Here is a 27,285-nt window from a genome sequence, read left to right as displayed (position 1 = left end):
CATGGTCAGAAAGTAGAATGACAGCCTTGTTACAAAGACTTGGGACTTGTTGGACAAGAGAGTCAAGCAGTTACTTTGGTCTAGAAAAGAAATGTTTCCAAAAATTAGTTTGGGTGGAATTATACAGCAAGATGAAAGATAAGGAGAGCAGTTTATGGTTATTTTGCTGTAATCTGAATAAGAAATGTTGAGATTTTTATGAAGATTAAAGTTATATAATCATTGCATATGGAATTCTAATTTACAGGAGGTTAGAAGGACATAGAATAAGTTAATTGCCAATTAAATAATATGTTCCTATTAAATAATTTGAAGTTACTTTTGTATTATAAAGATAATTTCTCAAAATATGTTGTCTGAAATATTAACGGTTCTTATTTTCGGTTTTTGGAATCTACTGCCTAAATCAGAATTGCAATGCTGCTGAAGGATAATAGGTAGAACAGTGTTAACCTTTGGTCAGATATATTTTGTTTAGAAAAACAGAGTGCTTGTTGGGACTTCGGAAACCTAACTGCATATAGATTTAGCACTGCTTATCTGGATAACACATATGTTTACATCTGAATGGAAAACGAGCCATAATTTAGGAGTAGACTGAGTCTGTTTATGCTCCAAAATGAATTTAAATGATGAGACTATGAATGTAGTGAAAAGCAAGGAAATGAATATGACAGATACTAGTTTTCATTTTGAATTTCAAATTACTGGCTTTCTATTAGTATACACCAAGAGTAGTAAATTTCTATTAAGTTGGCACATAGTTTTAAATTTTATGTGTATGCTATTATAAGTATAAAAACTCATTTCAGTGAGATATGGACATGGTTATTTCTTTTTTAATCAGCAAGCTCTAGGCTATATACTATTAGTCTAAACTTGTCATCCTGGCGACCTTCAGGCTGTGGAGCTTTCTTCATATAGTCCTTTTTGGTGACGTTTTGTTTATCTGGGTAGAAGCAAAAAGAGGCTCTGAAGAGGATTTAATAGTTTAATACTTATTTAATATGTGTTTAAAAATATTAAGGTATTCTTTAGTAGGCATTTATGCTTAGACATGAAGTGTTATTACAACCTTTTTTTTTAATTAATTAATTTATTTTTGGCTGTGTTGGGTCTTTGTTTCTGTGCGAGGGCTTTCTCTAGTTGCGGCGAGCGGGGGCCACTCTTCATCACGGTGCGCGGGCCTCTCACTATCGCGGCCTCTCTTGTTGCGGAGCACAAGGTCCAGACGCGCAGGCTCAGTAATTGTGGCTCACGGGTCTAGTTGCTCCGCGGCATGTGGGATCTTCCCAGACCAGGGCTCGAATCCTTGTCCCCTGCATTGGCAGGCAGATTCTCAACCACTGCGCCACCAGGGAAGCCCCTACAACCTTTTAAAATTATTAGAATGATGTTTTTGCTCAGCAGTGTTTGTTTCTGTGTTTTGTTAAAAGGTACGGGTTTACCATACATAGAGGCCTTGACGATATTGCAGTACTTGAGGGTAGCGTTAGAGTTAACTGCCCCACCCCCTTCCACTGCAAATAGCAAAGAACAGTTGGAAATTACACATTACTTCAATTTTGGTTAAAAATGGTGATGGATCTTCTAATTGCAGCAGCAACTTGCATCTTGGGTCACCTGTCAGTTCACTGAGCAAGGGCTTTGAATGGTTATCACGTAGAGGACAGTGATGGGCGACATGCTGCCTCCTTAGAGTCAGAGGAAGAGAAAATGAGCTGAAATTGAGCAAAGTTAATCGTGGAAAATAAGAAGCAGGACTTTCCCATAGTTAAGCTACTTGATCAGGCCATTTCCATACCCAGGGTACTACCAGGAAGAGTGCTGAATACCCCTCACCTTCCGTTTAGATTTACTCTCTAGGGGTGTTTGAAGTATAATCAGATGCCTCCTTCTCTGTTTTTGTTTCTCAACTTCTACTCCTGCCTGTGATGCATATACACACATACTCTTCTCAACTATAGAAAAAAGCCCGTCTTACAATAGGGGGCCTGAATATTAGAGGTACCTTCCTTTATTAACAACAGAAAATGAGAACTGCTATTGTATTTTAGATAATATTTTTGGAAGACTTATTTTTGTAGCCCTCAAATAACTTCAAATTACTTAGGAATACAGTTTCTTTGCAAACATTTATTCTCCCTTAAGGGATTATACCTTGACCTTCATTTCTTCTTTCGGTGAACTGAGGGGTGTGACTCTCTCCCCCTGTTACTTTACATTCTTCACAGGGATCACTACTATGGCAGTGATTCTCAGTAGAAAAGGCATCTTCTGGGGAAACTGTCAGAACTTTTGGGGATATTGGGGGTTGGCGCACATGTGGTTTAAAACAAACCCAAATGATTTTGGTATGCCATTTCATTTCCCTGTTAAGAATCGCTTCAAGGCATTGGATCCCCTAGAAAGCATAAGTACCTTTCAGAAAATATAATAATGATTCCAGTGATAATTGTAATAACAACAGTGTTATTGCTTCTGGTCCCAGGATCTCCACAGAGATATCCCATATCTTCCTCATCACTGCTTCCCTGGTGGCGTGTGTGGCCGTGGGCTGTGATTACAGCAGTGGTTCTCAAAGTGTGATTCCTGGACCAGTAGTATCATCTGGGTACTTGTTACAAGTGCAAAAAAAAAAAAATAGAAAATAAAAATAAAGCAGTTTCTCAGACCTATCCCAGACCGAATGAATCAGAAACTCTCTGGATGGGTTTGTGTACGAAGATGCCCTCCAGGTGACTGTGATACACACACAGATTCTAGAGCCACCTGTCATAGTTTCCTATTGCTGCTGTAAAAATTGACCACAAACTTAGCAGCTGAAAACAGCACAGATTTCTTACCTTGTACTCTCTGCAGGTCAGAAGCCCAGGTGGGCTTGTCTGAGTCCTCTGCGTAACATCTTACAAGGTTGAAACCAAGGTGTTGATAGGGCCGAGTTCCTTACTGAAGGCACCAGAGAAGAATCCACTTCCAAACTCATTCAGGGTTTTGGCTGAATTCAGTACCCAGTGATGGTAGAACGGAGGTCCTTGTTTCCTTTTTGGCGGTCAGCCAGGGCCCTCTCTTAGCTTGCAGAATCAACCCACATTTCTTTTCATGCTTTCCATATAGCCCCATCTAGCAGTGGTGGGTTGAGTCCTTTCCACACTTTGAATCCCTCTGCCTTCCTCTTCTGCCCTGCCTGACGTCCTTGTCTGCTGCATCTGTATGACTGCCTCTTCTACCCACAGCCAGGAGAAAGCTGTTTTTAAGGGCTCAGCTTTACATTGGGCCCACATAGGTAATCCAGGGTCATCTACCTATTTTCAGGTCCAGTGATCAGTAACCTTAATTATATCTGCAAAATCTCCTTTACGATGAAATGTAACATATTCACAAGGGGTCCAAGGTCATGGGGACCAAAATTCTGTTTACTTGGCAAAACTCATCACAGGGTCTTTCTTTCAGCTTTGTCAGGGTGCTCTGTTGCTCACCAGGTGGCCCAGCCTCACCACCAGCATCTCATTCTTGCCCAGGGACCAAAGATGGCTAGGGGAAACTGAACTGAGGACCTGCCCTGCCTCACCAGGAAGTGAAGCTGCATTTCCCGTGGGCTCCACCTGTGCAGCTGGGCACCTGCCCTTTGTGTCCCTCCTCAGCCCCTCCCTCCCTCATTCTCCAGAAGGGGCTGGCTCCTGGTTTTACCATTCCTGTCCACATCTCTGCTTTTTTCCCATGGTTCAGAAATACCATGGTGATGCTGGCATAGACCTAAGCCTAGGGATTCTTCTTTAGAAGCAGTAAGCATAGTGCTTATGAGCACAGACCCTAAAGCCAGGCAGTTTAGGTTCAAATTTTGTGACCTTGGGTAACTCTCTTAACTGTTTTATGCCTCAATTTCCCTGTCTGTAAATGGGAGATAATAATAATGTCAGATCATTAGCCAGTGTTATTATTACTTATGGAAGAAACAGTATGATTCAGTGTTTCCAGGCTTGATTCTTGAAATGCTGAAGAAACTTAGAAAATTCTCTCTCTTTTTCATATCTCACTTTTTCAACAAAGCTTTGTTGTAAAACATCTTGCCTTGCAGGGTCTCCATGGGTCCCCAACCCAATCGATGTGTTGAACTGGCTAGCGTGATAATCATACAGACAACATGGCAAAGAAGTAAAACTACCACTTTTTGCATATGCAATTATTTCATTTTCAGGACAAATTCATAATTTATATAAGGTTATTACCATTTTTGTTTTACAAGTGATGAAACTGAAGCTTAGGTTAAGTAGCTGACTCAATATCATACATATGGAGATAGGTGAATAAACCCACTATTAGTCATTAACTTCTCATGAATTTGCCTATCAACCAAAGCTAGCTTGTCTTCCAAGAAAGCCTCACAGAGTTTGTTGGCAGTAGTGCTCAGGATTGGTGAAAAGAGAAATTCATGAAGGGAACCTGAAGCTGGAGTCCTTTGGAGGGAAGGCAAGTTTGGGTGGCCTCCTGGGCAACTAAACAACATCCTGGACCATTGTTTTGCAAAAGAACAGTAGAAGGAATGGTGAGAACTTAGAAGGTTGAGGTAGAGGGCTCAAAGACATTTGTTCCGAGGGAAGAGCAAGATGGCGGAAGAGTAAGACGCAGGGATCACCTTCCTTCCCACAGATACAGTAGAAACACATCTACACGTGGAACTGCTCCTACAGAACACCTACTGAACGCTGGCAGAAGACGTCAGACCTCCCAAAAGGCAAGAAAATCCCCACGTACTTGGGTAGGGCAAAAGAAAAAAGAAATAACAGAGACAAAAGAATAGGGACGGGACCTGCGCCAGTGAGAGGGAGCCGTGAAGGAGGAAAGGTTTCCACACACTAGGAAGCCCCTTCGTGGGCAGAGACTGCGGGTGGCAGAGGGGGGAAGCTTCGGAGCCACGGAGGAGAGCGCAGCCACAGGGGTGCGAAGGGCAAAGCGGAGAGATTCCCGCACGGGGGATCAGTGCTGAGTAGCACTCACCAGCCCGAGAGGCTTGTCTGCTCAGCTGCCGGGGCGGGCAGGGCTGGGAGCTGAGGCTCGGGCTTCGGTGCTAGCCGGGAGGGAGTCCGGGAAAAAGTCTGCACCTGCCGAAGAGGCAAGAGACTTTTTCTTGCCTCTTTGTTTCGCGGCGCGCAAGGAGAGGGGATTCAGAGCGCCGCCTAAATGAACTCCAGAGATGGGCGCTAGCCGTGGCTATCAGCGCAGACCCCAGAGGTGGGCGCAAGCTGTGGCTATCAGTGCGGACCCCAGAGGCAGGCAGGAGACGCTAGGGCTGCTGCTGCCGCCACCAAGAAGCCTGTGTGCGAGCGCAGGTCACTCTCCACACCGCCCCTCCCGGGAGCCGGTGCAGCTCTCCGCTGCCGGGCTCCCGTGGTCTGGGGACAACTTCCCCGGGAGAACGCACGGCGCGCCTCAGGCTGCTGCAAAGTCACGCCGGCCTCTGCCGCCGCACGCTCACCCCACATCCGTACCCCTCCTTCCCCCCGGCCTGAGTGAGCCAGAGCCCCCGAAGCAGCTGCTCCTTTAACCCCGTTCTGTCTGGGCAGGGAACGGATGTCCTCAGGCAACCTACATGCAGAGGCGGGTCCAAATCCAAAGCTGAACCCCGGGAGCTGTACGAACAAAGAAAAGAAAGGGAAATCTCTCCCAGCAGCCTCAGAAGCAGTGGATTAAAGCTCCACAAACAACCTGATGTGCCTGCATCTGTTGAAAACCTGAATAGACAACGAATCAGCCCAAATTCAGGAGGGGGACTCTGGGAGCAGGAGACATTAATTTTTCCCCTTTTCCTTTTTTTGTGAGTGGATATGTGTATGCTTCTCGCTGTGTGGATGAAAGGCTCTTGGTGCTCCAGCCAGGCATCAGGGCTGTGCGTCTGAGGTGGGAGAGCCAACTTCAGGACACTGGTCCACAAGAGACCTCCCAGCTCCACGTAATACCAAATGGTGAAAAATCTCTCAGAGATCTCCATCTCAACATCAAGACCCAGCTTCACTCAATGACCAGCAAGCTACAGTGCTGGACACCCTATGCCAAACAACTAGCAAGACAGGAACATAGCCCCATCCATTAGCAGGGAGGCTGCCTAAAATCATAATAAGGCCACAGATGCCCCAAAACACACCACCAGACGTGGACGTGCCCACCAGAAAGACAAGATCCAACCTCATCCACCAGAACACAGGCACTAGTCCCCTCCACCAGGAAGCCTACACAACCCACTGAACCAACCTTAGCCACTGGGGACAGATACCAAAAACAACGGGAACTACGAACCTGCAGCCTGTGAAAAGGAGACCCCAAACACAGTAAGATAAGCAAAATGAGAAGACAAAAAAACACACAGCAGGTGAAGGAGCAGGGTCAAAACACACCAGCCCTAACAAATGAAGAGGAAATAGGCAATCTACCTGAAAAAGAATTCAGAATAATGATAGTAAAGATGATCCAAAATCTTGGAAATAGAATAGACAAAATGCAAGATACATTTAACAAGGATGTAGAAGAACTAAAGAGGAACCAAGCAATGATGAAAAACACAATAAATGAAATTAAAAATACTCTAGACGGGATCAATAGCAGAATAACTGAGGCAGAAGAACGGATAAGTGACCTGGAAGATAAAATAGTGGAAATAACTACTGCAGAGCAGAATAAAGAAAAAAGAATGAAAAGAACTGAGGACAGTCTCAGAGACCTCTGGGACAACATTAAACGCACCAACATTCGAATTATAGGGGTCCCAGAAGAAGAAGAGAAAAAGAAAGGGACTGAGAAAATATTTGAAGAGATTATAGTTGAAAACTTCCCTAATATGGGAAAGGAAATAGTTAATCAGGTCCTGGAAGCGCAGAGAGTCCCATACAGGATAAATCCAAGGAGAAACACGCCAAGACACATATTAATCAAACTATCAAAAATTAAATATAAAGAAAACATATTAAAAGCAGCAAGGGAAAAACAACAAATAACACACAAGGGAATCCCCATAAGGTTAACAGCTGATCTTTCAGCAGAAACTCTGCAAGCCAGAAGGGAGTGGCAGGATATACTTAAACTCATGAAGGAGAAAAACCTACAACCAAGATTACTCTACCCAGCAAGGATCTCATTCAGATTTAATGGAGAAATTAAAACCTTTACAGACAAGCAAAAGCTGAGAGAGTTCAGCACCACCAAACCAGCTTTACAACAAATGCTAAAGGAACTTCTCTAGGCAAGAAACACAAGAGGAGGAAAACACCTACAATAACAAACCCAAAACATTTAAAAAAATGGGAATAGGAACATATATATCAATAATTACCTTAAATGTAAATGGATTAAATGCTCCCACCAAAAGACACAGACTGGCTGAATCGATACAAAGACAAGACCCATATATATGCTGTCTACAAGAGACCCACTTCAGACCTAGAGACACATACAGACTGAAAGTGAGGGGATGGAAAAAGATATTCCATGCAAATGGAAATCAAAAGAAAGCTGGAGTAGCAATTCTCATATCAGACAAAATAGACTTTAAAATAAAGACTATTACAAGAGACAAAGAAGGACACTGTATAATGATCAAGGGATCGATCCAAGAGGAAGGTATAACAATTGTAAATATTTATGCACCCAACATAGGAGCACCTCAATACATAAGGCAAATACTAACAACCATAAAAGGGGAAATCGACAGTAACACAATCATAGTAGGGGACTTAACACCCCACTTTCACCAATGGACAGATCATCCAAAATGAAAATAAATAAGGAAACACAAGCTTTAAATGATACATTAAACAAGATGGACTTAATTGATATTTGTAGGACATTCCACCCCAAAACAACAGAATACACATTTTTCTCAAGTTCTCATGGAACATTCTCCAGGATAGATCATATCTTGGGTCACAAATCAAGCCTTGGTAAATTTAAGAAAATTGAAATCGTATCAAGTATCTTTTCCGACCACAATGCTATGAGACTAGATATCAATTACAGGAAAAGATCTGTAAAAAATACAAACACATGGAGGCTACACCATACACTACTTAATAACGAAGGGATCACTGAAGAAATCAAAGGGGAAATCAAAAAATACCTAGAAACAAATGACAATGGAGACACGACGACCCAAAACCTATGGGATGCAGCAAAAGCAATTCTAAGAGGGAAGTTTATAGCAATACAAGCCTACATTAAGAAACAGGAAACATCTCGAATAAACAACCTAACCTTGCACCTAAAGCAATTAGAGAAAGAAGAGCAAAAAAAAAACCCAAAGCTAGCAGAAGGAAAGAAATCGTAAAGATCAGATCAGAAATAAATGAAAAAGAAATGAAGGAAACAATAGCAAAAATCAATGAAACTAAAAGCTGGTTCTTCGAGAAGATAAACGAAATTGACAAACCATTAGCCAGACTCATCAAGAGAAAAAGGGAGAAGACTCAAATCAATACAATTAGAAATGAAAAAGGAGAAGTAACCACTGACACTGCAGAAATACAAACGATCATGAGAGATTACTACAAGCAACTCTATGCCAATAAAATGGACAACTTGGAAGAAATGGACAGATTCTTAGAAATGCACAACCTACCGAGACTGAACCAGGAAGAAATAGAAAATATGAACAGACCAATCACAAGCACTGAAATTGAAACTGTGATTAAAAATCTTCCAACAAACAAAAGCCCAGGACCAGATGGCTTCACAGGGGAAGTCTATCAAACATTTAGAGAAGAGCTAACACCTATCCTTCTCAAACTCTTCCAAAATATTGCAGAGGGAGGAACACTTCCCAACTCATTCTACGAGGCCACCATCACCCTGATACCAAAACCAGACAAAGATGTTACAAAGAAAGAAAACTACAGGCCAATATCACTGATGAACATAGATGCAAAAATCCTCAACAAAATACTAGCAAACAGAATCCAACAGCATATTAAAAGGATTATACACCATGATCAAGTGGGGTTTATTCCAGGAATGCAAGGATTCTTCAATATACGCAAATCAATCAACGTGATACATCATATTAACAAACTGAAGGAGAAAAACCATATGATCATCTCAATAGATGCAGAGAAAGCTTTTGACAAAATTCAACACCCATTTATGATAAAAGCCCTGCAGAAAGTAGGCATAGAGGGGACTTTCCTCAACATAATAAAGGCCATATATGACAAACCCACAGCCAACATTGTCCTCAATGGTGAAAAACTGAAACCATTTCCACTAAGACCAGGAACAAGACAAGGTTGCCCACTCTCACCACTATTATTCAACATAGTTTTGGAAGTGTTAGCCACAGCAATCAGAGAAGACAAAGAAATAAAAGAAATCCAAATCGGAAAAGAAGTAAAGCTGTCACTGTTTGCAGATGACATGATACTATACATAGAGAATCCTAAAACTGACACCAGAAAACTACTAGAGCTAATCAATGAATTTGGTAAAGTAGCAGGATACAAAATTAATGCACATAAATCTATTGCATTCCTATATACTAATGATGAAAAATCTGAAAGTGAAATTAAGAAAACACTCCCGTTTACCATTGCAACAAAAAGAATAAAATATCTAGGAATAAACCTACCTAAGGAGACAAAAGACCTGTATGCAGAAAATTATAGGACACTGGTGAAAGAAATTAAAGATGATACAAATAGATGGAGAGATATACCATGTTCTTGGATTGGAAGAATCAACGTTGTGAAAATGACTCTACTACCCAAAGCAATCTACAGATTCAATGCAATCCCTATCAAACTACCACAGTCATTTTTCACAGAACTAGAACAAAAAATTTCACAATTTGTATGGAGACACAAAAGACCCCGAATAGCCAAAGCAATCTTGAGAACGAAAAATGGAGCTGGAGGAATCAGGCTCCCTGACTTCAGACTATATTACAAAGCTACAGTAATCAAGACAGTTTGGTACTGGCACGAAAACAGAAATATAGATCAATGGAACAGGATAGAAAGCCCGGAGATAAACCCACACACATATGGTCACCTTATCTTTGATAAAGGAAGCAAGCATATACAGTGGAGAAAAGACAGTCTCTTCAATAAGTGGTGCTGGGAAAATGGGACAGGTACATTTAAAAGTATGAAACTAGAACACTCCCTGACACCATACACAAAAATAAACTCAAAATGGATTAAAGACCTAAATGTTAAGCCAGACACTATCAAACTCTTAGAGGAAAACATAGGCAGAACACTCTATGACATAAATCACAGCAAGATCCTTTTTGACCCAGCTCCTAGAGAAATGGAAATAAAAACACAAATAAACAAATGGGACCTAATGAAACTTAAAAGCTTTTGCACAGCAAAGGAAACCATAAACAAGACCAAAAGACAACCCTCAGAATGGGAGAAAATATTTGCAAATGAAGCAACTGACAAAGGATTAATCTCCAAGATTTACAAGCAGCTCAGGCAGCTCAATAACAAAAAAAACAAACAACCCAATCCAAAAATGGGCAGAAGACCTAAACATGCATTTCTCCAAATAAGGTATACAGATGGCCAACAGACACATGAAAGAATGCTCAACATCCTTAATCATTAGAGAAATGCAAATCAAAACTACAATGAGGTATCATCTCACACCTGTCAGAACGGCCATCATCAAAAAATCTAGAAACAATAAATGCTGGAGAGGGTGTGGAGAAAAGGGAACACTCTTGCACTGTTGGTGGGAATGTAAATTGATACAGCCACTATGGAGAACAGTATGGAGGTTCCTTAAAAAACTAAAAATAGAACTACCATACGACCCAGCAATCCCACTCCTGGGCATATACCCTGAGAAAACCATAATTCAAAAAGAGTCATGTACCAAAATGTTCATTGCAGCTCTATTTACAATAGCCAGGACATGGAAGCAACCAAAGTGTCCATCATCGGATGAATGGATAAAGAAATTGTGGCACATATATACAATGGAATATTACTCAGCCATAAAAAGAAATGAAATGGAGGTACTTGTAATGAGGTGGATGGAGTTAGAGTCTGTTATACAGAGTGAAGTAAGTCAGAAAGAGAAAAACAAATACAGTATGCTAACACATATATATGGAATCCAAGGAAAAAATTTAAAAAAAAGGACATGAAGAACCTAGTGGCAAGATGGGAATAAAGACACAGACCTACTAAAGAATGGACTTGAGGATATGGGGAGGGGGAGGGGTGAGATGTGACAGGGTGAGAGAGTGTCATGGACATATATACACTACCAAATGTAAAATAGATAACTAGTGGGAAGCAGCCGCATAGCACAGGGAGATCAGCTCGGTGCTTTGTGACCACCAAGAGGGGTGGTATAGGGAGGGTGGGAGGGAGGGAGATGCAAGAGGGAAGAGATATGCGAACATATGTATATGTATAACTGATTCACTTTGTTTTAAAGTAGAAACTAACACACCATTGTAAAGCAATTATACTTCAATAAAGATGTTAAAAAAAAAAAGACATTTGTTCCAGGAACATCTGGCAATGGGGAATTTCTGCAGTGAATTATGCATTGCATTAACATATTTGTCATTTGAAGGCACTCCTTGGGATAGGTACCTTGAGAGATTTTCTGTTTATCAGGACACTGTCTAAATTAGCAAAGCACATGACCCTTGGCTGCTCATAAGGGAGCTTGTTTTACACTGTTAGTCTTTTTTGTCAGGTTTAGCTTTTTTTGTTGTGAGTGATGAGTGGCTGCTAGCACCTTGACCCATGCCTCTTCCATACCCCCATGGAGAGTGTCTGAAATTATCTAAGTTATTACCATATAGGTTGTTTTATCACCTTTCATGTGTATGCAATTTGATACTTTTCGAGGAGCATATCTTCTCAGAGATTAAGTAAATTGCTAAGAGCTTGTTCTCGGGCTTGTAAAATTGTGATGTATGGACGAGGACAGCCCTGTTGTCTTTTGTTTTTTACAACCCCTGTTTTTCACTCTTTGTGTCTAGTCAATAGTCTAAGTTTCCCTAACCAAAGCAAGTAGAATATGTAATTTTTTTCTTTGAATTTTAATCATTGAATAAAAAGATATATTTTCTTTACATAGAATCTCTTTTGTGGGCAAAACAGTCTGCATGAATTGTACGGATGCATAGTATGGATTTGAGACATGTTCCTTTGGAACATGAGAGGCTGGTGTGTGTGACTGCACACTTCATTTGTCCTCTTGCCTTCTTATTTGAGTTGATTTGCTTGTTTCACACAGAGGAATGTGTGGTTTCTATGACTAGGTTTTCCCCTTCGACAGATTAATACCATATAGCCTTTCCTTGCTTTTTGCACTTGAATTTTACCTGTGTCAAAAGAAGTGGCTGAAAGATTGCTCCCCAAAGTAATAAATTTAAGTCCAGTGATTTGCTCAGTCACTCTTGTCCTTTCAGTTTTAGATTTATAAGCCCTCTGACCTTCAGGATCCAAGGCTCCACTCCATCTAACTCTGCTTCTTGGCTCACAGTTGGCTTGAGGTCTTTGTTCAATATCTCCCATTTTTGCTTCATGCATGCTAGGTTAGTGTCTCTAATGTGAGTGCCTCAGCATTTTTGTTTCTCACTTCAGCATTTTTTGAGTGCCATTTCTTTACAGCAATATATTGGAACATGCCTAAAGATGTTGTGTGCCTTCCTTGGTCCACCAGCTTAGATGCACAAGTGTGCCCGTGTAATAGTGGTGATTCTCTGCACAGTCCCACTCAGTGCCTTTCACTATGGACTTAAAATGACTTTGCTACTCCACTACTAGTTATCTTTTCCTACAGGACCTCCGAGTGCATCATCATTATTATGCCATTCATTATTCCATCAGAGCTGGAAAGAGGTTTTCAGAGAACTTCTCAGAGACTTGCAATCATGTGTCCTAAGTACTGGTTACTTAGGTAGGGCTGGCTTCGGCAGGGATGAAGGTTTCCTGTGTGGATAGAAAGCATCTGGTGTTTTCATCCTTCTACAGCACAGGAAGGTGTGCTGCAGCAGCAGAATTCTGGGCATGTCAGAGCTGCTATGTGGCAGTTGGTGGTGTGAATGGGAAATGTGTAAAGTGCTTTTAGGTTTTTGGAGTACAGGCAGCATATCCGTGCCAACTATTGTTGTTGTGAAGGAACCCAAATCTAAATCGGTCTATATGGTTGGATTGCTATGCTTAGTTTATTTAAAATATGGCATTTAGAGAGAGGTAAAATACCAGCACACTGTGTCTTCGCCTTTTTTTTTTTTTTTTTTTTCCTGAAGCAAATTTGTTGGGAATGTTTGCAAAAGGACTAGCTTTAGCAGGTCAGTAAAGAGACATGTGTCTATTGTGATAGACCTTATTTTTAGTATTAATTCTAATAGAAATAATCATCTCTATTGATTTATAAGAGTGGAATTGAGTGGGGACATTGATTCAAAAGAAGAGGACAGCTATGAACAGTTTGATTTATGATGGTATTAAAGCAAGTGATTCAGATTCAGTTTGTACCATCTAAGGTTGCTTGTCCGGTGGGTAGTTGTCAAAATATATTCAGTAAACAGCAGTCAGTTTCTCAGTGAGAAACACACCCCTGGCAGAATGTCTAATGTACTCTATTGAGTCCAGGACCATATTGTGTGCCTGATATGTGTGAGGTTGCTACCTGCACACCTGTGGTTCTTAGGTAGGAGAGGATTGTGCTAGAATGCAATAAATAACCTTATCAGACACTCACTTTATGGGACAAGAGTGTAAATGCAGTGAGTAATCAGCATGTAAATAGCAGCAAGCTAATTTTCAGAATCACTGCCACTCATTTTGCAAGATAACTTTCCTGATTAAGAGAATGAAACTCAGCTCTCCCAGGAAGCATAGTCTCCTCAGTGGTCAATTCTGATGTGAAAAAAAAACAAAGAAGCAAGCCTTTCCTTAGGACCTAGGGTCCCTCATCCAGTGGTCGTGATGGGTTTACTGTGCTTCCTGAAAGTCTTTGTTGATCTCCCCAGACTGACTTTGGTGTCCTTTCCTCAGTTCTCCTGTGGCCCTCTCTGTATTCCTTGGTCACAGAACAGGTCACATTGAGGCATAATTGTGGCTGACTTCTACATTGAAACTATCAGCTACTCGAGGGCAAGGTCCAAGTCTTTCCCAGCATATAGCAGGTGGATATGTGTACTAAACACTGAGTGAGTGAAATATTTCTGTGTCAATTGGGTACCAAGAGTTTGTCTGATGTATACAGGTGCCCTCAGGAAATATCCATTTTCTGTCTGAACCCAACATCACTACCTCACATAGTTCTGCTTCTGATTTCCCCATCTCTAACTTTATAAGGTTGGACCAGACAGATAATTTTCAAGTATGCTCTAAGTTTTGGTGACTTATTCATTTTGAACCCACAAGGTAACAGATTATTTCTGTGATCATTATTTCTAATGGATAATGTGTGTTTCTGTAGGGAGCATGACTTCGGCAACTTCACCTATCATATTAAAATGGGACCCCAAAAGTTTGGAAATACGGACTCTAACAGTGGAGAGACTTTTGGAGCCACTTGTTACACAGGTAAGAGATGCTTTGAAATACTTTGTTACATGTGTATATTTCTGTTGGAATTGTATCATGACTTTCCAAAGAATTTAGAAATCCTTAAATGTGAATAAATCATGCCATAAGGCTAGTTACTGAATATTCCTGCTTGAACTGTGGACAGTTTTTTGTTTTTATTTTTTGCCCTATAAGATTTGGAGTGCTTTTTAAAAAACTCTTCATATGATTTTTGAAATTAAGTAGATGAGGTAATTAAAGAGGGGGCTTTGGTGAAGGGGACTCTCATTTGCAGTAATGGATTCAAAGTCTAAATAAATCATTCCTAGCTTACTTTTAGATGCTAATGCAGTTAGGAAGAACGATATTGACTATTTAAGAGCAAAGTATATTTATTGAATTACGTTTTCTTTAGTTTACAAGGGAAAATTCATCATGTCAAAATGATGAAATGTTCCATTTTTATGTTGTCACATTTCCACAAGAGGACTGTTAACAGAAAAAATATCCTTTGGATTTTTAAATTTTAAAAATTAATTTTTGTGTCTTGTGAAGCATATTATTTGCTATATTAACTAAATTTCATGGAATGTGAAAATTCAAGATTGTAATGGTATATTTGTAGAGAGATACTATGTCAAGTTAAGTAGAGACCACATACTGGTTTTCTCTAGCTGCTATAGTAAATTACTGTAATCTTAGTGGCTTACAGCATCACAAATTTATTATCTTATGGTTCTAGAGGTCAGAGGTCCTAACGTCAGGGTATTGGCAGAGCTGCATTCCTTCTGGAGGCTCTAGCAGAAAATCTATTTCTTTGCCTTTTCCATGTTCTAAAGGCCGCTCTCTTCTTTGGCTCCTTCCTCCATATCGAAAGCTAGCAATGTGGCATCTTCGAATCTCTCTCTGACTCTGACCCCTGCTCCTGTCCTCATATCTTATCCTGTCTCCCTCTTATAAGGACCCTTATGATTACATTGGGCCCACTCAGATTCTCTAGAATAATCTTCTCATCTCAAGATCCATGACCAAATCACATGTGAAAAGTCTCTCTTGCCATTTTAGGTAGCATGTTCAGTTTCCAGGGATTAAAACACGGACGTCTTCTTTGGGGGGGGGGGTCATTGTTCAGTTTACCATAGTCTGCCCTCTGGCCACTGCCCCAAATTCACATCCTTCCCACACAAAACACATTCACCACATCCCAGATCCTCAAAAGTCTCAACTCTATAGTATCATCTCAAGACCAAAATCTCATCTAAAATTGATCAGCTTAAAAATTCCAAATCTCATCATCTAAATCATCTCAATTAGGTATGAGTAAGGTTCTAGTTATAATCCATCCTCAAGCAAAATTTCTTCTATCTGTGTACCAGTGAAATTAGAGGACAAATTATATGCTCTCAAAATGCATTGGTGGGACAGGCATAAGTTAACAGTTACAGATATTTTCATTTAAAAAGGGAGAATGTGGAAGAAAAAAATGGGTTACCAGTCTCAAGCAATTTAGAAATCCAACTAGGCAAACACAGTTATATTTCATAGCCTGGGAATAATACTCTGTGGCTCAAGGCTCTGCCCTCTGGGCCTGGTTCTTCACCCTAAGAATCATTATTCTTTTTTCATGAAAGATATCACATATTTTCACCTGGATATTTCTTGCCTGTATAATTTTGAGAGTACACAGCCTTTCTGAATTTCATCTTTCTCTGGATTTTTTTTTAGTCCAGATTGGCAGTGTTTCTACTGATGTAACGTTCTTGAGAAACTTGTGGTTCTCTTTTGTAAATCTCTGGGGTTTTCTCTATTAGAAAACAGGCTGCTTCACAGGTCTTTCCTGGATAATCTCATCTCCATTTTTGGCCTCTGTGGAAATGACTGAGGGTGTCCATGAATCCCATGCCTAATCTCTGCAAGAGCTCCCTGTGTGAATGAACATTCTGAGGTTTTGATCCTTCCAAGGCACTAGCCAAAGGTTGTCCAGACACACGATTGACTTTTTCTCCAGAGCCACACTTTCCTGAAAGTGAGACCTCTAATTTTAGCACCTCTTGCAATCTGCATAGGCCAAAGAGTTTCCAAATCATTGGGTCCTGGTTCCTTTCAGCTTAATAATTCTTAACTCAATTTGTTTCTTTCCTCTGACACTTTGCTATAAGCAAGAAGAGGAAACCAGGCCAATCCTTCAGCACTTTGCTTGGAAATCTCCTCAGCTAAATATCCAAGTTCATCACTTATAATTCTGATTTCTACGTAATTATAGGGAGTAATTCAGCTAAGCTTTCTGCCACTCTATAGCAAATATTCTTTTTCCTCCAACTTCCAATAACAAGTTCCTCATTTCCTTCTGAGCCCTCACCAGCAGGGCTTTTAACATACATATTTTTACTGTCCATTCAAGGTAATCTAGGCTTTTTCTATCATGCTCCTCAAAATTTTTCCAGCTTCTGCCCACTGTCAATTCCAAAACCATTTCCCCATTTTTCAGGTATTTGTTATAGCAGCACCCTACTTCCCAGAACCAAAATCTTTATGTCTGTATGTTTCCAATTCCTACTATAACAAATTACCACAATCTTAGTAGCTTAAAACAATGCCCATTTATTATCATACAATTCTAGGGGTCAGAGGTCCTAAAATCAAGGTGTTGGTAGGGCCGTTCTCCTTAAGGAAGAAGTTCCTTCCCTCTTTTAGTGTCCAGAGTACACCTATATCCTTGGTTATGGTATTTTCATCCATCATTAAAGCCAGCAGAATAGCACCTTCAAACCCCTTCCTCTGACTTCCGCTTCTACCATCATATTTCCTTCTGCCTCTCTTTTATAAGAACCCCTGTGGTTATATTGGGGCCACCCAGATATTCTAAAATCATCTTTCCATCTTGAGATCTTTAACCTTTATCACGTCTGCAGAGTCCCTTTTGCCATTTAAGGTAATGCATTCACAAGTTCTAAGGATTAGGAAGTAGACATGTTTGTTTGTAATTGTTGAAACATTTCATTAGGTTTATGCCCATTTTCCATTTGGTCACGATTCTTGTTAGTGCTATACAAATTTCTTCAGGAAACACCTAATACTGATAGACTCTTAGATTTGGGAGTATGTTGACTACTGAGATTGTGGTCTGTGGACTAAGGCTGATCCATGAATTATTTGTTATTGGTCAGCAGTAAGCACAGAAATTGAGAGTAAGTGCTTTGAAAAATTTATGGCAGTTTTATAGAGTAATTTTATGTCTGTTGAATCGAATGATAAAATTTGGGCTTGTTATTTTATCTTTAAATTTCTTTTGAATTATCTATTTTGTTGTATTTTATAAAAACTTTGGTTTGTGAACTTTTGCAATAACAAATATGTGGCCTTTCATCATAGATAGCTTGAAAAAGACTGGTTTAGGAGATTTTTTGGAGTCGGTCCGCTCTGAAATGTAGTTCTGTCAGCTGAGTTATAAAAGCAGATTGCATTTTCCTAGCCTTGGAATTTTCACTTCAGATTACATGTCAATATATTTAACCCTTATCATATGGAAGAAATGAAACAATAATTAGAACATAGTGCCTGGTGCAATGATTAAATGTAGTCTCCATTTTTCTTTTTGAGATGGTTATATTATTAGGCTAATACTAGCCATACACCAATACTGTTTAAGTCAGTGAGAAGGATATGAGTGAATGCAGCATGGGCAAGCATAATATTACACATAAACTGTCTTTTATTTCTTAAAATTTTCATACCTTTATACTTTTGCTCTTGTATTTGACTTATCTAAAGTACAGCACATCTAAGATTACAGTTAAAGATTGTAGTCTTTTTCCATATATCTTTCAGTCCAATTATTTAGAATTCTTCTGTCAGATAAAGGTAATGCATTAAAAATATTTATTAAAAATAAAGACAGTTAACTGTCTAATTCATATTTGTTCACATATTACAGTAGAATACTTAAAACTCTTGTTGAATTTCACACATAACTTAGCACTATAACTAGTCTTAACAACCTACCGACATCTTCCAATATCTAAATGGTTTACTTTTCTTTCTAGTGTTCCTACACTGATTTAAAAAGCAAAAAGATTCTCTCAAAAAATGTGACTTTTATGACAGGGTTTTCTAGATACTGTTTCCCCATAATATTATGGCTGTGTTATCAAGATTCACCATTCCCTCCCCTGGAATGAAATCTTAATGACTGATGTGATTGTTAACCTTTGGAGGACATATGAATAAGTAAGGAGAGATAAGAAAATGTTAAATATAAACTCCATGCTCAATATTTAAAGCAAAAGGTGGAAATGAGAGAGAAAACCTAACTAAACAAAGGCCCCATATGAATCAAACACACAGATACAACTTCTTTATGAATGTAATAAAATTCATTGCTATATTCAGTGACACAGTATGCCCATAGCCTTCCTACAGTTTCTGATAAAGCTGGATAAGGATGAAATAAATACCGGAAATTAAGGAGTTCTCAATAAAATTCATTCACTGTCATAAGAAAAGTGATATTAGGAATTTATTGTTGATAAGTATTTAAAGTAGTAAACAAAACTTCTCATTTGTATCATAATGTATATGAGGTGGCATATTTATTATTTACAATGCTGAAATGTCAAGATTCCTTTTGGAAAATGTTTACATTATGGAAATCATGCAATTTCAAGTGAGAAAAGATTCATCTTAGGAATTTTAGACCTTGAAAAAGTTGCCTGAACTTTTATGAATTCAAGAAAGTAAAGATCTTTAATAGGCCATGTTCACTTCATATTTTATGTACTTGGAGCTTCTCTGGCCATCTTCTCTCTCTCCCAGATGAGGCAAGTGAGGCTCTGACAGGCTCAATGTCTGTGTCACACAGCCAGTATCCACATGCAGATGCTCTTAGCCTGTATTTTTCTTGGGGGATGTTGATATTTTGTAACCCAGGGAACACCTTAACATGTTAGCATGTTACTCTTGTTTGTACTGAGCTTCTGTTCATCCTATTAAAATAACATTTCTTTCTCTGAAAAAAAAATAGGCCATGTTCTGTGATACTAAGCTTTTTTAGGAAATGGAAAAATTATACTAGGCAACTTTATTAGGAAAGTAAAAAAAAATATTAGGAAATTAAAACACACTCAGATAACTCTTAAAAGCAAAGGGAAATTACAAATTATATATGAGTTAATGAAGAAGATGATCTCTTCTTAACCAAATATACATACCCAGTAAAAGCTGTGCTTAGTACAAAATTTTAGCTTTAAATGCGTGTTTTATTAAAGAAAAATAAAAATAAACTAAGTACTCATCTTAAAAAAATTAGAAAAAGAACATCAAAAGAAACTAGGAAATCAGAATTTAATAACAATAAAAACTGGAATACAAAAGTAGAATACAAAAGTTAAAAGGGTTAAATTAATTCAAAATTTGATTCTTCTTTGAAATGGCCAATATAAATTCTTCAGGGCACAAATTATGGAAAATATATAGAGAAAGTATACATAAGATTATGAAAGGGAAAGCAGAAAGAACTCTAGGAACAAGAGAGATTAAAAGAAGTATAGTGGAATATTACCTGCAAATCTATACCTATGAAACATGAAAACCTAGAGGAAGGGAATAAGTTCCCAGAAAGATTGAAATAACCAAAATTTATCTAAGAAGAAGTGGAGGACTGGAATAAGCCATATAAATATTGGAAAGGTGTTTAAAGATCTACTATCAAAAAGCACCAGAACAGATGGATACCTAGCTGAGTATTATCACATATTTAAAGAACTGATAATTGCATTGTCATTTAAAGTTCTGTTTCAACCATAGAAAAAGATTAACAGTGTCTCAATAATTCTTGAAGAATCATAACTTTAATATTAAAAATTCAAGACACTTTAAAATAACTTTAAAAAAAGGACAGTGATAGTTCGATCTCATTTCTGAATTTAAATGCAAAAAAAAAAACCCTACATAAAATATAGAAAGTATCATCCAGCAGTATAGCAAAAGTTCAGCATATGTATAACAAAATAAGACTTTTTAAGGAACATAATGATAGTCTATTATCAGGAAACAAATAAAAGTATTTTAGTGGCTCAATAGATTATAACCTGAGACACTAAAAAGACATTTGACAGAATTTTGCAGTCATTTCTAATAAAAACTCTAAATAGGAATAAGATCAAGCTTTTAAGACAAAGGAATATACCATGTAAACATAGGAATAGGACAGATAAAATATTCTTTTTATGATATTATTGTACTGTTAAAATTAATATGAGAATAAGGTTAGATGGCCAGATATAGAATAAATATACAAAATTAATAGTTTTATCTATGCAAAACAGCTAGAAATCAAAACAGGAAAATATTCTCTTTGTAATTAAAGAATACATAAGGCCAATTATTTTACCTATATGAAATGCACATTAATCTTGTAGATTTTTAATGTGCAATTTTGTAATTATTTTCACACCATCGAAGTAGTGATTATGTATACACAAGCTTTGGAGTCAGGAAGGCTTGACTGTGAATAAGAGCTTGAATAGGTTACTTAATCTCTCCTCATATGTAAGCTATAGATACCTCATGGGATTATTAAAGTAGTACATGAGATTGTGCGTTGAAGTGATTGGTGAAGTACCTGACAGTATTCTCATAGTACTATCGGTTTGCTCTTAATGCAATGTTCTTTATTACTTGGTAGTACTGGCTTGATAGTAATGGCTTTATTACTTGATAGTAATGGCTTACTTTGTAGTAATTAATTGTTATTAGAAAATGGGTGCCATTTATAAAATAGGGTTTCATTGGATATTTTCTTCAGAATAAAGAATTTTAATGTAGATTTTGAAGAATTATTTGTGTATTGCCTTTAATCAAAGGTAAATAAAGCAGAAACCTCTAAAATTATTGGAAATTCAGCCTTCACCATTTCAGTAAGCTAATGAAGCTCAGGTCATCACTATAGGACAGATTGAAATTTGCTGGAATTTTGTTCCTTATAAAAGATGAATATGCAACTTAAGAAATAGCCCTAAGTATCTGATAAAAGAATACCATTGATGTTTAATGAGCTGTTCTAAATTGGCCTGATGGGGCAAGAACCTCCTGAGAAAAGGAGCTCTCTTTAATCATTTCCAGTATTATTTTCAGTAATGTCCATGGGGCCCTATTAGGTTAGGCTCTAGTGCCTTCTATAGTTAGGTCTTTTAAAATTTTACTCAACAAGTTAATAATTATCTCAAAAGCTAAATAATTAGAACATCATATACTTAAAATATTGTTTCCAAATTAAGAAATTCAATTTTATACTTTAAAAAATACTTGATTTTCTCCCGGTTTTGATGTTAAATCCTTATACAGGAGTTACCTCTGTGTGACTCACAACAATAGTTAAATTCTTCAGTGCATTTAAAATCAGGGAATCAGATTTAAATTTAAAATCAGAAGATTTAAAGCTGAAAGTGATTGCAGAAATAAGCTGACACTCAGAAATGAAGTAACGTCCGAGAATTAAGCCAGTGTGTGCCTTTTTATGCTATTTCATACTCTCTCTTACACTGTTTACAAAATATTTTATGTATTAATTTACCTAAAGAATCAAAGCATAAAATGAAGTCTCAGTGTACCCTTTTTCCATCTGTCCAGAAAATATCATTATTGAAACTACCATAATTCATGTTTTATTCATGAGATTCAAAGATTAATACATTTGGATGGTTTCCATGGTGATACTACAACCTTACAATAAGTTGATCATTCATCTTTGTCAGAGGATTAGAATTGTATGAAAAGTAAAGGATGTACTAAAAGTAAATGATGGGAACTCCAGTAAGCTTGTTTATTTATTTGATCAAATTTAGATATAGTATGGTTAACCTGTTTCCAAGTATTTTTCTGTTTTTGTTTTTAAGTTATTTTCATACCAATTCCCATTTTAATTTTTGGATGCTATTTTTCTTGCTTTGAAAAATGTTTCAGTTTATCTGTCTTTAATAGAAGTTTTTTTGGGTGAATAAATGAACTAAAACACCATAACTTTATTTAAAACCTCTGTACCTTTTCTTGTTAAAGAAAAAAGTAACATGTATTAAAAATAGGATTCGAATACAAGTAATGAGATTATGATTTGCGAATTTACCTTTAAGACGTATATTAATATTTAATTGAAAGTCTATATATATATATTTCTTACTCTTTTAACATCTTTATTGGAGTATAATTGCTTTACAACGCTATGTTAGTTTCTGCTTTATAACAAAGTGAATCAGCTATACATATACATATATCCCCATACCTCCTCCCTGTTGTGTCTCCCATATTTTTATTGTTTTACAAATATGGTTTCATCCATATTAACATATCTTAAATTGCACTTATTTTTTACATTTGGTACATAAACCTTAAGTAGTTAATTATGTTGAAAGTACTTCTTTGAATTGAAGTCATATGGTAGAATTCTTGACAGTTATTGTATTTGTCACTTTTTTTTTTTTTTTGGATCTTGATAACATATCGACTTCATTTTTTTTAAAATAGATCTTTATTGGAGTATAATTGCTTCACAATACTGTGAAGTCCTGTTTCTGTTGTACCCCAAAGTCAATCAGCCATATGCATACATATGTCCCCTTATCCCCTCCCTCTTCAGCCTCCCTCCCATCCTCCCTATCCCACCCCTTTAGGTCATCGCAAAGCACGAGCTGATCTCCCTGTGCTATGCTGCTGCTTCCCACTAGCTAATTATTTTACATTCGGTAGTGTATATATGTTGATGCTACTCTCACTTCGCCCCTGAGGTAGATGGACCTAGAGTCTGTCATACAGGGTGAAGTAAGTCAGAGAGAGAAAAACAAATACCGTATGCTGATGCATATATATGTATTTGTCACTTCTGAGATAGGAATTTAATTAAGTAGTATATAGTATGGAGTTAGATTAATTTCTGTTTTGGGATTATGTTCTAAATTTTGATGTCTGCCACCAGATGAGGCCAGCTATGTTGGCCAAGTTTTGAAACTTGAGTAATGTGTGGAGTCCTTTTAAACCCGAAACCAAAATCAAAACCAAAAAAATCCTCCCAAATCCTAGAGTGGACTTAAAGTAGTATTACAAACATGAAATTATGTATGCATATATTTTTATTCATAAAGAAATTTACAAAATAAGTTCCAAAAACACAAAAACAAAAAATTGAAATTAACGTTAATTTGATGGATGGTGTTCTGCTGACATTAAAGCATTGCATATGACATAGATGTGGTAGTGACTACTTTAGCTCTATGTCTTGTGTTTGGTAAACACTCACTACCATGTGCACGTTTAGGACCAACTACTACAAATCATAACTATTGAGGGCACCATGGCATCATTTCACCTTTTTTTTTTTTTTTAATTCATTTATTTATTTATTTATTTATTTATTTATTTTTGGGTGCGTTAGGTCTTCGTTTCTGTGCGAGGGCATTCTCTAGTTGCGGCGAGCGGGGGCCACTCTTCATCAGGGTGCGTGGGCCTCTCACTGTCGCAGCCTCTCTTGTTGCGGAGCACAGGCTCCAGACGCGCAGGCTCAGTAGTTGTGGATCACGGGCCTAGCTGCTCCTCGGCATGTGGGATCTTCCCAGACCAGGGTCCAAACCCGTGTCCCCCTGCATTGGCAGGCAGATTCTCAACCACTGCGCCACCAGGGAAGCCCTCACCTTTTTTTTACCACAAATATACTCACAGTTAACAGGAAGCATCTACCTCTGTTCCCTTCTCATTAGCCCAGGACAATGAAAGTTAAGTTGTAAGACATTGTAATGGTTGTAAAATATAAGCTAACTATATTAAGAATGACACAACTAACTTATTTTCCATCAAAATATTTACTTTTGAAAATTTCTGGTTTAAACACAGTGATTATTTTATGAATGCTAATAAAAGAAATCCCATTTAGTAGAGGATAAAAGAGAAGTTTTAGGTACTATGAAATGAATGCTCTACATACTACCTCAACTTATTAATTTCTTGTTCCTAAGGAAAAAGGAGGCTTGGGGGGTTTTCCTAAGATCACCAATTCTGGTTTCCCTTACATGTAATTATTTGGGGCTCACCATAAGGGTGGTCCAAGCTGCTGAACTAAACTTTCTAAATTACTTTCATTAGAATCTTGTCTTTTATTTGAACAGTCCTCACTGCTCTGGTCTTAGTTGGAGCTCTTCTCATTTGTATGGAACAGATCACAGATCATCTAGAGCCTCTAATGAGAAAAGGGAGAAAGGCCCTAATGTTTCTTGACTAGTTACTAGGTGCCTGATACTATGCTAGGTATTTCCAGAAGTTTTCATTACTCCTTGAGTCAACTTGGTAAAGTCAATGTTATTTTCTCCGATTTACAGATGAGAAAAGGAGAGACTTAGATCACATAATAAAAAAGACATAAGGTGAATTAAGCAGACTGAGTAGATCTGCAGCTCCTAAGGGATACATTAGCTGAAAATACTGAAGTGGAAGTTGCTAGTACATCAACCACCAATAATGTATAGAGTGAAAAGGGAAGAGAGTAAAGAAATAAATTGAAGGTGTGGGAAGGGGATAATTCCCAAGTTAAACAGGCAGAGGAAAGGAAGCAAGCAGAAGATAACCGAGTATAGTTTTACAGTCAGATATTCATTCCTTTTCTTGATTACATCAGCTGATTCTTTCCCAAACCAGTGGTTTTCTGAGATGCAAACATGACCTAAACAAATTCCTTAACATTCAAATGAATAAGTTAAACTAAAAACCCACTTTTCCTCTTAAATGGTCAGTGCATGTGAACACCTAAACTTAGCAGTAACTCTTTTATTTTGTTTGGCAAAACCTCAAGCCTTAATAGTATTTTTTCTCTTGTATTTTTCCATTTCAGTGAATATAGCTATTTTAAATGGGAAAATGGAATTTAAACCTAATTTAAAAATTAATATCAGAGAAGAATAATGAGTGTTTATGTTCTTGAAACAGGACAATTAGTGAAATCTTATGCATACTGTTTCAAAAATATAAGGGAGAAATTATAGGAAGTTAACTAACAAAATTGCTTATAACTATTTTGGACAATATAGAAATGTTATCTGAACTGGAGACCAAAAAATCCATTACACCCAGCATGAGAATGCCTAGGAAGTGACAGAATTGCATTTACTCAGGAAGCCCTCAACTAGCAAACTAATTAAAACTTGCCAGAGATCTGAGATAAAGGATTGGGGCATGTTAACACATCTGCTTTTCCCTTTCTCATCATCCTGTTGAAAGTACAAAGGTAAGCTTTGTTTTCACACAATTAAGAAGGAAGAAAGCCAAGAAGACTAACGGAAAATCTAACCAGCTATTTTTCTTTAATTCTGACATAACTCTCAGTCCTTCTTGTAACACGGACATGTTGGCTTCAGTGGCTGTGCCTTCTGTCTTTGCTTTACCTTGTTTCCATACCTCAGCTTTAAATGTTTCTGTTTTTCAGGGTTTAGACTTGGGACTCCTCTTTTCTTTCTTCTGCATTCTCTCCCCAGGTGATTCTGCCCATCCTTACGGTCTTAGGTATTATCAATATGCTGACAACACTCAAATTTGTATCTTCAGCTCATATCTTTTCACAGCGGCCCCATTCTCACAGCCAAGAATTCTCTCTGGTTTGTCTTTCCTCAGATCTGCCCACCTCTCTTCAACTCTTGCTGCTAAAGTCCTGATTCCAAACCCAAGTCCTTTCTCACCACAACCAATGTAGTCACTTCCTGAATAATCTGCCAATCCCACTTTTGCTCACTTCCTTGACACTCTAACAGCAATCAGAGTGATCATTGAAAGCAATGTATAATTTCACCATATCGTTCCCCTGCTTAAGACTGTGCCCTTGTTTTCATTGCATTTTAGGATAAAATTAAAACTTCTAACCGTGTCTTTACTTGGTTTGCTCTTTGTGGTTCAGGACACTCATCACCACATATCCATCTCTGGATATCCACCACATATCCAGACATATCCATGTCTCAGCTAATCAAAGGGGGGAAAAAATAAAGAGTATGTCCTGTCTTTTAAGGGTGAGATCTGGGAATCACATACATTTTTTTTTTAACATCTTTATTGGAGTATAATTGCTTTACATTGTTGTGTTAGTTTCTGCTGTATAACAAAGTGAATCAGCTGTACGTATATCTATATATCCCCATATCCTGTCCCTCTTGCGTCTCCCTCCCACCCTCCCTATCTCCCCCTCTAGGTGGTCACAACAAAGCACCAAGCTGATCTCCCTGTACTATGCTCCTGCTTCCCACTAGCTATCTATTTTGGTAGTGTATATATGTCAATGCCACTCTCTCACTTCGTCCCAGCTTACCTTTCCCCCTTCGCATGTCCTCAAGTCCATTCTCTACGTCTGAGTCTTTATTCCTGTCCTGCTGCTAGGTTCTTCAGAACCAATTTTTTTTTTTTTTTTTTTAGATTCCATATAAACGTGTTAGCATACAGTATTTGTTTTTCTCTTTCTGACTTACTTCACTCTGTATGACAGACTCTGGGTCCATCCACCTCACTACAAATAACTCAATTTTGGTTTCTTTTATGGCTAGGTAATATTCCATTGTGTATATGTGCCACATCTTTATGCATTCATCTGTCAATGGACACTTAAGTTGCTTCCATCCTGGCTATTCTGCTTCCATGTCCTGGCTATTGTAAATAGTGCTGCAGTGAACATTGTGGTACATGACTCTTTTTGAATTATGGTTTCCTCAGGGTATATGCCCAGTAGTGGGATTGC

At 38.0% G+C, this 27,285-nt stretch overlaps 1 protein-coding gene across 4 annotated transcripts in view; it reads left to right on the top strand.

Moving 5' to 3' along the window:
• Positions 1 to 27,285, top strand: part of CTNNA2 (catenin alpha 2) — a 1,204,911-nt gene that overhangs the window by 142,549 nt on the left and 1,035,077 nt on the right. For all 4 annotated transcript variants that reach the window (XM_007193016.2, XM_057558785.1, XM_007193017.2 and 1 more), the window contains exon 2: positions 14,443 to 14,549. In XM_007193016.2, the coding sequence (XP_007193078.1) occupies positions 14,448 to 14,549 (102 nt within the window). In that variant the 5' untranslated portion in view covers positions 14,443 to 14,447. The remainder of the gene's footprint in view (positions 1 to 14,442; positions 14,550 to 27,285) is intronic.

The sequence above is a fragment of the Balaenoptera acutorostrata genome, chromosome 12 (assembly GCF_949987535.1).
Source record: "Balaenoptera acutorostrata chromosome 12, mBalAcu1.1, whole genome shotgun sequence".
Lineage (NCBI taxonomy): Eukaryota > Metazoa > Chordata > Mammalia > Artiodactyla > Balaenopteridae > Balaenoptera > Balaenoptera acutorostrata.
The sequence above is the reverse complement of the archived record's forward strand: the minus strand, read 5'-3'. Positions and strand labels throughout refer to the sequence as shown.